The 12,204-nt window shown below is 38.5% G+C and overlaps 1 protein-coding gene across 1 annotated transcript in view; it reads left to right on the top strand.

Annotated features, from left to right (window-relative positions):
- Positions 1 to 570: 570 nt before the first annotated feature.
- The window catches only part of PIP5K1B (phosphatidylinositol-4-phosphate 5-kinase type 1 beta), a 74,300-nt gene continuing 62,666 nt past the window's right edge, over positions 571 to 12,204 (top strand). The window contains 2 exon segments of the mRNA XM_074165941.1: positions 571 to 627; positions 1,251 to 1,319. Of these exon segments, the coding sequence (XP_074022042.1) occupies positions 571 to 627; positions 1,251 to 1,319 (126 nt within the window).

Genomic DNA, 12,204 nt, shown 5'->3' with positions numbered 1-12,204 from the left:
AGCTCGCCTCAACAGGACTACTCACAGAAATTATGCTAATAGTAACTACTATTATGGAAAACTTCCAAAATGAGTTTATTTGTTATCTACCACTATTCAGTGTGCCATCCTCCAAACCATCGCTCCTATTGCTTATCTGTTGGGCTTTCATGGAATAAAATATGGACTATCACAAGTGGAGATTATAAGGTTTAGTATTTAATCTTTGAAGTTCCTCATGGAAAGGGATACACAACACTCCCCAGGATTTATGTCTACATAAATATCTCATTGTAGTGTTGCTTGTGCCACAGTAGTGAAATATCTAGGGCAAAGGGAAATTAGGCTACACTGATTCTGTCCTATGTAATACTGATAGTTTCTGAGAACATTAAATGACTGACTCGTTAGTTAGTAACCAAGTTATTTGAAGTGATTCTTGAAAAGCATCACTTGTAGCTGGATTCTTGCTTGGGCTAAAAACCAATAGAAACGGGAAATCTAAAGCTATTCGGTGAGATGTAAATTTATGATGGCATAGTGATAACAGATTTTTCCTTTAATAGGTTCTGGAAAACATTAACACCACCAATGAGTGCCTTGACCTTCGCTCTCAGATCCAGATGACTTGTCCTGTTGCTCATAAGGGTATGTATACTTCCATTGCGGAGGTGTTGGCAAAATCTAGGAAGATTTTAAAATGTGTACTTGTAGCTTTTTGTTTTATTCACTTTGGCAGCCACACTTAAGAGTGTCCGGACCAAGTGATCTCTGAGTGATTTTAGTGTTGCTTTACAGCCATGGTAAGAAACAATGTCAAATATGTGCTTACTCCTTTGAGAAGGTACAGTGTGTCAACACAGCCAAAGGCCTTGTATCTCTGACTCATGTCACCCAGTATCTGGCTGACAAGTTTCATAGTTTTTCCCATCATCATACCTTTCAAGATGATCTCGTGCAGTCTGCTGAGGAGCAAGATTTCACTGCAATGTCTTGCTGCAGACCCTGCGTACTGGTGTCGGGCAAAAAGAAATAAAGGGTTGTGTAGAATTGGTCGTATGCTTGACATATTCCTGTGGCCGTGCTGTTCTTTTAGTCTGCCTGGAAAATCCTTCTAGGAGTATCCTAGGTATGTCACTGATCTTGGTGACTTGCTGTCCTCTAAAAAGTTTGAATTTAGCAAAAAATGGATAACAAACTGTATAATGTTTTCTGAACACTTTCTTTTCTAAAGCAATTACTTTTATTATAAGTTAAGCTTCTGTTGTTAGATGTCGTCTGTAACTGAAAATGGAGATGTTACTGCTGGAAAGCCAAATGAAGAGAAAACATATAAAAAGGTAAGTAAGACTTGCAACATTTTCAATGCATGTTTTTCCCTTCATATTGGTAATTCAAACCCACTGTAAGTGAAATGTATTTCAGAACTGGCTAAGTACAAGAACAAACAAAATATGTTCTATCAATTTTTTTTGAAAGTACTTTATTTCTTCTGTGAAATCATAAGACGTTTCTACCCACTGCAGAGCTGACTATTTGAAAGCTTTTTCAGTACAGCTTCAAAGTATACACTCTTGCTAGATTGATGGAAATTCTTTGCTCTTAGCAACAGATACACCTCTGGGCATAAACACTGTGGTCAGAAATTTAGTACGGTAAGTTCCCAAATGCTTTGAGTGTTAATGTGATGTGCCTGGACTACAGACCTACTCTACTACCTCCTCAGTGCTTTTGCAAAACAGTACTCTTCTACTGCCCACATCGCTTTTCTTCACTCTTTTATACAGGTATGGCATTTACAGTTCTCCAGGAACACATTGTTGCACTAGGTTTTAAGAGATGATATATTTAATATTGGAGCATGCATCAACGCTAGCAGCAAAGGGCTATTTAGATGTTGTAACAGTAGCTGATACTGGTTTTGGTTTAGGTTTTCTGTCACTAGTTGTCTGAGACCACCATTATTTAGGTCCACCTAGCACTGTTGATAACTAAGGGGAGCTATAAATGCACTTTTTTATATATATATTTATACAACCAAATTGTTAGCTGCCGGATTTGATCATTTTCTTCACAGATCACCTCAAAGAAGTGGTGATTAGTTTTTTTTTTTCTTAATTTCTGTAATCTAGCACAGAGATCCACGTGCTCCTACAGTACATATCATGGGTTAGGGGTTTTCATTTCTGAGTGTTGCTTACAGCACTGCTGGCAAAGTCAATGAGAATAATAAGCTGCTCTTTCTTTTCCCACCCCTTTTGTTGGCAGTTACATTTTCAGTGTCTGGGTGGCTTTAATACTCCAGATAATTTTCTCAGAAATTAAAGGAAATAATATTTGAGAAAATGTTTTTTTTTCCTATTTAGATACAGGTTGTGTTCAGTCTCCCAGTTTATGACTTCAAAATATTGAAGTCTAAATTTTTCTTGACATTTGGTATGAGAAGGAAAGAAAATTCAGTGCCTGAGGTGGGCACTTTAGCCATTTTATATTGCTAGTCTAGATAAGAAAAATCCTGATAGTCCTACCACAGGTGAGTTTCCATTCCCCCAGTCATCCTACATGCTCTTCTCTGTTCCCATTCAAGTCTAAATTCACAATATTCCAGAGGAAGCCTTGGAAAGACTTCTGCCATGGGACAAATTCTTCTGTGTATTTACTGGAAATACGTCTCTAACAAAGCCTAGAATTCACAACTACATCATGTTGGGAGATCACAGTGACTGTCATCTCCAAATTCTGCCCTTTTCCCCGAACCACCAGTTGTCTGTACTTGCATCTTATGCCAGTCTAATTCCTTTTCTTATACTTGCACGCTCAGTTGTTCTTTGTTCAGGATCCTGTGTTGCATATGCCCCATAGTTTAATGTTATCAGCAAATATGACCATTATGCTCCTGCTTTTTTTGATGCTGTTAATAAAAAATTTAATAAATTTTGACCCCACAATTTATCCATGCAAGGCTTACTGGTAGCATGTCTTTGCCTGATGCTTTCTCTTTTAAGAGAAATAAGTGTGTACGTCAAGAAAGTTGGTTACAACGTGAGCCTGGCAGGACCTGTGTGACAGGCATTTTGTGCCGTTTCCCATTTAATTCCATATTTTTAGCTAGCTTTCACAAGGAGATCTTGCTCTGTTGAAGTCTTGTTTACAGTTAAGACCCGCCTATCTTCTACTGCCCACATCGCTTTTCTTCACTCTTTTATACAGGTATGGCATTTACAGTTCTCCAGTAACACGTTGTTGCACTAGGTTTGTTTGGCTGGAAAATACTTGCAGTTCTGTCCTGTGACTTCCTGTGCCACTTCCTCCAGAAATCTGGGCCAAGGAAGAGCTTGTTTCCTCAGCTTGTGCTTTTTCAGCTACTTGGGCACTTCCTGTTCCCACCTACCACTGCCCTTGATCTCAGTGGAGACACTTAGGGGGGATACTCATGTCGTTCTGAGGTTGGGCTGAGCTTGCTAACCCATTCTCATTGCTCAGAGGCTTTGCTTCCACTTTAAAAAAAAAATAAATTAAAAAAAAAAATATTAAAAAAACACAACATAATAAAGGTGAAGAAGCTGGTCCTTTTCAGCTTAGAAGAGCAAAGACAGTACTTTGTCTTGGATTGTGGTAATTCTGGTTTGTACTCTGCTCTGCTTTGACCTTTAATGTCATAGCACAAGGACAGCTGTATAACTGCTGTTAAGATGGGATTGAGATAAGTTTATGAAGGACTGCGTGGCATGGGACCTGTGATGCTGGTGTGTGTCTTTGAGCTAGAGTATTTTTACCAGTGATGTGCTCCCCTGAAGAGGTCTGATAGCCAAAGAGGTTATGTCATGAGAGGTGAGCATGGAGGATTTCCATCGAGCGATAATATAGCTGAAAGGAGAATGAGTAATTAACAGTTCAGAAACACAGACACTAGAAAGGTTTTGTAATGTCAAGTTTTATGTAGGTAATTTGAGGGATTTCTAGTGATAATTCTGGGGGATAATCATCCTGAAATGTGATCGCAGTTTCAGTCTCAACCCCACCCCAGGTAAACAGTCACCCTTGAAAAGCAGAGAGATTAGTGAAGGAAGAGTTAATGTCATCATCCGTTGTGGGACCCATCTATGTGGGTTCCACATAAGGACTCAATAGCAGTTGCACTCTCACGAGCTGTGTGGTTTGGGCTTAACTTTAAAATCTTTTGGGGGCTTTTTATCTTCTGACACAGCAAAATGCCAGTGTGCCTCTCTGTCCTCTCCCAGCAATTGCAAATGGGCTTGCTGATTCAGGATCTGCAATCATCTTGTGGCAAAAAGTATGTGATGCTGTGATGCATGCTGGAATGTCTATAATGCCCAAAAATAAAATGAAATCTCTGGGGATAAGGGATTTACTGGTACTGCCCTGCTGGAAGGTTACATTTTCCTTCCTGGGCTGGGGGGTGAGCAGAAGCAATCGTCAATCCTAAAAAGCAAAACAGCCTTTTGTTTTAAAAAACTTTGCATTCTGCTTAACTGTATTATATGTCCATTCATCTTTCATAATAGCATGTAAAGATTATGTCTGCATAGCTTTAGTCATATATATATATATAAAAATTACATTAAAATGGGAAAAGTGATGCATGGAAAATGTCTGCTTTGTGACGTAAAATTCAATGACCCATAGGAGAAAATTAAATAAATGTCTTGGCTTTAGAAGCATTTTCCTTGTCCCAAATCCAATGAGGAATAAACCTAACTAATCAATATATATTAAGCAATGTTATAGCTCCTTGATCTGGAAATGTAAACATCCCGTATTAAGAACTGTGAATTGTCTCAGAAGAGAAACTTGGGGGGAAAACTAGAGAAAATAATAATCAAATACTTGATTATTTTTTTTAATCAATCTGGTTTATGTAAGTGTAAAAAAAAAAAAAAGTATTTTCGTCTTGGAGATAAAGGTGTTTTTTATCTAGTGTAAACGAAACTGCTTACCTTAGCCAATATGATCAGTCCCATTGATACAGAGATGAATGATGGGTTGCTAAAACCCATTTCCATCAGAAAACAAATTATTTCTAACAGCTGTTTGCAGAAAAACAATTTTCTGCTGAGGCATGTAGAAAACCTGCACATTCTTTTCCTTGTGGTTCACTCCCCCTTACTTCTGAAGGCTCTAGGGTGGATGATGTAGATACTGCTTTGAGTAGCAGCTGGACTGGACTGACTACTGTAGAGAGGACATATAGCTGCAGTTGCACCTAGTGATGTGGGACTGAATTGCTGCAGCAGATGGAGGGTGAGCGGGGACTCAAGACTCCTTAATCCACTCCCTCTTCTCTTCTCTCTTCATTCTGTCGTTCTGCCTTTTGCATGCTGTTCACACTGTCAGGGTGTGCACTGCTGAGGGTCATGTTCTCATCTAGTGCACCTCACCTCTGAGGACTGGTAGCTGTGATCAATTAGTTTGTAGGTCTATGCTAAGAAAAAGCATCTGAATCATTCACTGATGAGAGCGGGAAGTCCTCAAAATGTGCTTGTCCTTTCTCTGTGCATATGCATCGGTGTATTTTGGCCTGCTGTAACTCTTTAGCATAGTTTGGCCTTAGGAGAGTTTCCAAAGGGGTTACTTGCCTGTTCATCCTGGAGGAAAAAGGAATCTTGTTTATAATGGAAAAGTTTTTCTGACGTCTAGTATCTTTGCTGTGCAGTAGCGGTATGTTCCAAACATGTCCTGAATCTATGTAGATTAGTTATGAGAGCTATCCATTTATATGGATATCTATAGTAATGACTGTCTTTCTTTGTTTTAAAGTTTATCCCAGTTGGTTAAAAACAAACTTTCTCCAGGAGAGCATCTCTGACTTAATCCATGATAAAGCTTTCCAGACCAATAAGTAATCTGTAGGCCTATCAGTTGCATTTCTGTGACTTTATATTCTTCCAATATTTTCTTTATGATTTTGTTCAGCTCAGCTAAAATAGAGGTTGGTAACATCTTTATCTGAATTAATTAAATCTGCACACATGCAGCTTTTGCACTGCGATGTCATCAGTCACACAGTAGTCCCTAAGTCTGCTTCCAGACAAGACAGATTTCAGTAGCATCCTGATGCTTAATACTAGGATGGTGGCAAGAATGGGGCACAGACAGGTCTGTCAAAACACATTAGGAGCGTAGAAGAAAATCACACCAGAAAACAAAGCAGATATTTATAGTGCACTTGTTGTGGAAACCTGCTACTAGATTACAAGTAGAGATTTTGGTAATCTGAAGGATGTCACACATGCATACAATTAGACTTTGTTTCTCATTATTACATATCTTGTGACTCTTTTGCTTAGTGTATTACAAGCACTTTACATAACCTGTTCAAAGCTGTGTAGAAGTGCGAGTCATTTTGCCCAGAAGCAAAGCGAATTTGCCTGAATAAAGGAAACAACTACCTATTGTTAGAGCTTGCAAACATGTACAAGCAGCATTGCTGCATCACTTCTGGCATTGGCTGAAGTCCTGCGTCTAATGTCTGCACATAGGGTATTTACTGTTGCAGACACTGAAACTTCACTACTGGAGTTTTTGCTGCACTGGGACCTGTGTTTTCAATGGCAGACTTTTGAGTACCTTGTACATCTGCAAAGATTCTGAAACTACTATTTTTAGTGGCTTTGCCTGGAGCAATGGTTGCTACCAAACTTACAGGTCTCAAAGCTACTACCAGACTTACTGGTCTCAAATTCTTTGTCTCAGAGAGATAAAGAGAAGAACCAAAGCACTTGGATTCATGGCTACTCCTGAAACTTTGGCATAAATGTTTTGAAATGGAGGAGAAATAAATTGAAAGCCATGGAGTCACTTGAATCCAATTCTGGAAAATGAAGGGAGATCAGATTCAGCTTGGGTCAGAAAATCATTCTGATAGCAGTTGAGCTGGAAGAATCTAATGTGTGGGTGTCTTAACTGCTTCCTGGGAGAGCATCCCAACAAAGTTGTTAAAATTATTCAAAGAAATACAAGAAAGCTGCTTCCACAAGCTTTGAACAGTAATTATATAAAGAGGAAAAAAAAGATACAATATTATCAGTTGCACTTTTTTAATGATCTAGCATTTATGCTAATATTCAGCACAGTATGCCAGAAAAAAAGTAAGTTCTACTGTTTATATTTCAATAGCACAGCTATTGATACATATAATTTAGAAAGCACAGCCAACACTACATAGAGCAGCATGTAGCACTGCATTAGTTTGTACTGAGGCATCACTCTATGGTGCCAAGAAAAAGATGACAAGAGAACATGGCATAGACTAGTATAATTTCAGCTCTCTGAAAGTGGAGATACACCCTGGATATTTCTGCTCTTTGCTGCAGACCTTTATTTTTCTAAGTCTGTGGTACCGTTTCTAATTACATCTGCATTGTACCAATAAATACCTACCTGTCCTTCTCGTTATTTTAAGCTATAGATTGCCTTATTATAAGAGAAACTTCGGGTAAAGTTTTCCTCTGGAGGTCACAGCTGCTTCTTGCAAAGCAGACTAGTGACACTAAGGTAATTTTGTTCTGTAAGCAGAAAGAACAACTTAGTAATAGCCATTCGCCCACCTTCCCCAGCAGCAAGATCCAGAGGTGAGGGTGATCGGCAGAAGTCCAGCTTCATGAAGTGTGACCTGCAGCAGTTGGGCAAACAGTTGATAGAGAGAAAAACATTGTGAACTGAAGGAAGAGTGAAGGAGTACTGTGGCTGTAGTGACCCATGGTTGCAAGTTGTGGAGAAAGAGTAAAACTAGTTGTCAGTGGGATTTTCTAGTAACTCTTTATATGTCTCTGTTTGTGATTGAATGTAAAATGAAATTGATAGCTCAAATGTGGCAGCTACAGAGAGCATGCTGAGGTGGGGTGAAGCCACCTCCAGAAGCTTCAGCAGAAGCAGCTGCAAGAAGTGTTGTTTCAAGGGACTGTAAGCACAGCAGGCACTCAAGGATGAGAGAACTCTAGCGCGGAAGCAATGGGCAATGGTTATTGCCACATATACATCTTGAATCTAGTTGGAACTTCCTAATGTTCAAAGAGAGCTCTTTTTAAATGTCACTTGAAGAACTGTTTTTCAACAGGCACTTTTTTCAGGTGGTTTGGATTAAGGGTTTACACAGTTTATGGAGTCTTAATATCTTTTCAGGAGTCTGGAAAAGATAAACTGTGTTTGCATGGGAGTGATAGTGTGTGTGGATTCCTGTTATGTATGGTAAACAGTATAACTAAAGAACAAATGCTTACTTGTAGTAGAAAATTCACATCTGGCCTAATCCACATGGCTCGAATCCTTTTGACCAAGTGAGACGTTGTGGATTTAATTTACTTTTTCTTTAACTTCGCTGAGAATGCTGCCTGCAGAAAGGCAGCTGTTCTACACCAGTCCAGTTCATTAAGTCCAACCAAGCAGCAGAGTGGGCTGTTTCATTAGGCAGATTTTAAAATCTGTTTGAATGACAGTAGTACAGAGGGTGAAAGAAAGCAAACATTGTCTTGCCTTCCAAAGTGATAATGAGGTGGAGTTGCTGAGGCAGAGTTCCTTTTCTTTTTTCATTGCTTTATAGCACCTGCAATAAAGCAGATGTCATCTGGAAGAATCCCCAGCTTTGGCCCAGAAAGTTCATAGGCCAAACTTCAGTTGCGATAAAATGAGTTATAAAAAGGGAGAACAGATAAACAAGGACAAAGTTTACATCCACGCAGTCCTAAAGGACATCCCTAGAATGTCTGCTTTTAAAGAAGGCAAGAATGTATTTTTCACGAGCTGCTTGCCGGGAACGCATCAAGACTTAGCAAAGAACAATTGAGAGTTAAAAGAAGAATGGGAAAATAACTGTGAGAGTAAAGGGGAACTTCTATAAAATTAAATTAAGCTTGCATCCTGCTCAGTTCGTCTCTGCTCATGATTTGTTAAATGATTTGTTTTCTGTCATTAATAGTCCCATACAAATATGGAGAAAATAAAACTTTTTTAAAAGAATAAACCTATTTAACATATCTGAAGTCTTTGTGCACTATGTACTCAGAACCAATCCTTTACTGTCACATCAGTGGTTAATTAGGTTTGCCAGCCGTTTACAGCCTTCACACTCTAATGGAAATAATTATTAAGCAATGTGTAGTATACTTTCTAGAACCATAGTAGCTATATTTTTTTTCATCCCTGAATTTCTTTTTTCATCTTTTTTAAAGGACAGACTTTTCCAATCCTTTCAGTAGCCTTGTCCCTAACATGCTCAGTTGTTAAATAGCTTCAGTTCGGTTGATTTTTTTTTTTTTATCTGAATGTAAACTGCCTTTACATACATTAAGCGTGTGTGATTAACACCTTTCTTTTATGAAAATAACAAATTTAAATTTTACAGAACTAGCCTGAAAGTAATTATCTGTAGGAAAAGCAATGTTAAAATCCTACTTAGTACGTTTGTGGGATCATGTGCAAACTTAATACCTGATTTGAAAGGATTTAAGTTCTCATTTATTTTACTGCTCTGAAAAAGGATTTCAGCTTGGAGTTATGTAGAGCAAGTGGAAGACACATTGTAGAGAACACTAATTCATGAGACAGCACATCTAGTGCTTGAATATTTATTTGTGATGCAGATACTCCACATACCTGAGTTCTGTGTTCTGTTCTGCTTTCATCCTGTAACTTATTGTTATGCTTTATGACTCTGCATATAATTTTTCATCTCTATAGGCCTTTTAGCGATGCCGTATGACAAATATAGAGAAAATATATAGTTACTAATGACAAAAAGGGGCAAAGGTATGTTTCATCAGAATGAAGCCAATTTAAGCTTTTATATACAGGGATAAAATTGTGGAGGAGCAGTAGACGGGAGGAATAATTAAGTTTCATTTTGAATATGTTCATATTGTGGACATCAAGGCAGACTGACTAAAATTAAAAATGTAGGAACACTAAGCATTATGAGATACAGTGAAGTAATTTTGTAGCCAGAGGTGAAAATAACAATGTCATTGCAAGAAATCCCTCTAATATTTGCTAATCTATTACTTGGATACAGAGCAACCTAAAGAGGTAGGATGATCCCATTCATTGAATGTGAAGCTGGATCTAGCAGAGTCTGGGAGGCTTTTTGTCTCAACAGTTTAGAAATTGTGAGACTTCTCGTGGAGCACTTTATCCCGAGTACATGTCTTCCTGAAATGCGTCTCTTTCCCCTTTGCTGATCTGTTCCCATTTCAAGGCAATTGGTGGTAGGGAGAAAAGAAACGTCCCTGCCTGCTTTGAAATACTGGCACTGGCACAGGGAATGTGCAATTTCTCAGTTTGCATGGCTGCAGGAATTGTAATTTACATTATACCTAATCATATAGTTTCATTCTTTCCTTCTCAGTATCTAAATGAGGTACAGTTTAACCTGAATTTGTGTGAAAGTCTTGCTTTTCTCTCCTGAACTAACTTTTGTTGAAAATCTAGAGTGGGAAGAAACTGTACCTGTTTCTGGTTGTGGACTGGAGAGAAAACCAGGGGTCCAACTAGCAAGACAAGAGTGTGCTGGCTGTATGGCACAAAGCACTGAGCTAGCACAGATTCAGTGTCCATTGAAATGTGTTCAGGAGGTGATTAATTTTGAGAAGGTAGGCTTTTTGCTAGTTCACTTGCCCTCCTGCAGCCAATACAAAGACAAACATAAGCCGTATCCAATTTGGTTTGTGCTGTGAGGGTGTGATTTTTTTTTTTTTTTTTTTTTTTATTCAGCTGGGTGGTTGACATTAGTGCTTATGTGAATTGGGGAAATGATCCTGCTGAAAACTTTCATTGGCTCTTTTGTAACTGGTTGGCTGGACACAGAAAAACTGTTGCTGGCGCACTGGGAAGAGTACCAATGCATAGATTTCGGGAGGCTGGAGAGGAAAGAGCAGGTGTGTCCTTTTCTACAGTATCACCAGAAGTAAAGATTAGTGTAAGTCAATAAGACTTTGGCTGGTGTGAGAGATGAGGTTATGTGCCTACACCCATTCAAGTTTATGCTCTTACATGTTGCCAAGGAGAACAGATCCTGGCCTGGCACATCAGCGTCCACAGTATCAGAGCCAATAAAAAGTAGTTCAGTCTGAAACTGGCAACGTTTTTATGGGTTTCTGTCTTCATTGTGTACAAAAACCACCAAAGCACCTGTGCAGTAGATAGTAGTACCCTAATCAGCAAAAGGAGGGTGGTAAAACTTTTACTGTGTTGTGCACCTTTAGGTAGCAAAGATAGTTGTTGTCACAGTGTGCACCACTTGCTACAATAAAATTCATCAGCTTAAGTTTTTTATCCTGTTGATCATTCTCATCCTTTCATTTCTTAGAGTTTCAGAAGGTGTTGATAATAAATTACATGATCCAAGAATCACTGTACAGTTGCTGTACACTGTCAGCTGTACGGTTACAGCTGAGGCATGAACTCAGCGCCACTTTCTGAACCTCTGCATGAGGCTAATAGGAAGAAAAAATTATTTCAGTCTCTAAAAGAGAGAACTTGTGGCACAGGTGGTTGCTGAATTTTATTGCTTGCTCTACAGTGGGAGATTATTCAAGAATAATTGAAATAAATAAGGGGCTTAGGTTTGAAACTAGATTTTGCTGCCTTCATGGGCATTAGAAGAAGTGCCTGAGTAAGGAAAAATGCATGAGAGAGTTTAATTTTTCCATTTACATTTGTCAATTCCAATAAATATATTTTTGTAGTAATAAAATGGACGAATCAAGAACATTTTTCCCTAAGGCTTGAGGAACAGCTTTTTTTATCTCTTCCTTGGATTCCATTCTTAATCACAAAATAATAATAAAAAAGAAGTTAGACCAAGACAAGTATTTGTATTGAGACAAATTCCAAGGTTTGTTTTGTTTTCATTTTAAGGCTTGTGAAAACAAAAACTTGTCATTTGCTAAGGGGCTGTTGTGTGACCAGCCTTTGTTGGGGTTAACTTATAACAGTGGTTCACAAACAATTGTCTTCGGGCCAGCAATTGTCTTCAGTATGCTGTAACTGCTATCAATTTATTTTAAAGCAGTTATTAAAATTAAAGTATCCTTAATTATTTCATAACATTGCTTTTCTGTTAAACCCATTGCTGTGATTGCTGCAAAAATAATGGCACTCTTGAATAGGAGTTGAAATTAACAAGAACGTTATGGTGCAGATCTTGTAGGTAAAGTCTACACCATACTAGTAGAAGGCCTCCAGAGACTGTAGGTCATCTTTTGAATTTGC

This window comes from Numenius arquata, chromosome Z (genome assembly GCF_964106895.1).
Source record: "Numenius arquata chromosome Z, bNumArq3.hap1.1, whole genome shotgun sequence".
Lineage (NCBI taxonomy): Eukaryota > Metazoa > Chordata > Aves > Charadriiformes > Scolopacidae > Numenius > Numenius arquata.
This window is presented reverse-complemented; position numbering and strand designations above follow the sequence as displayed.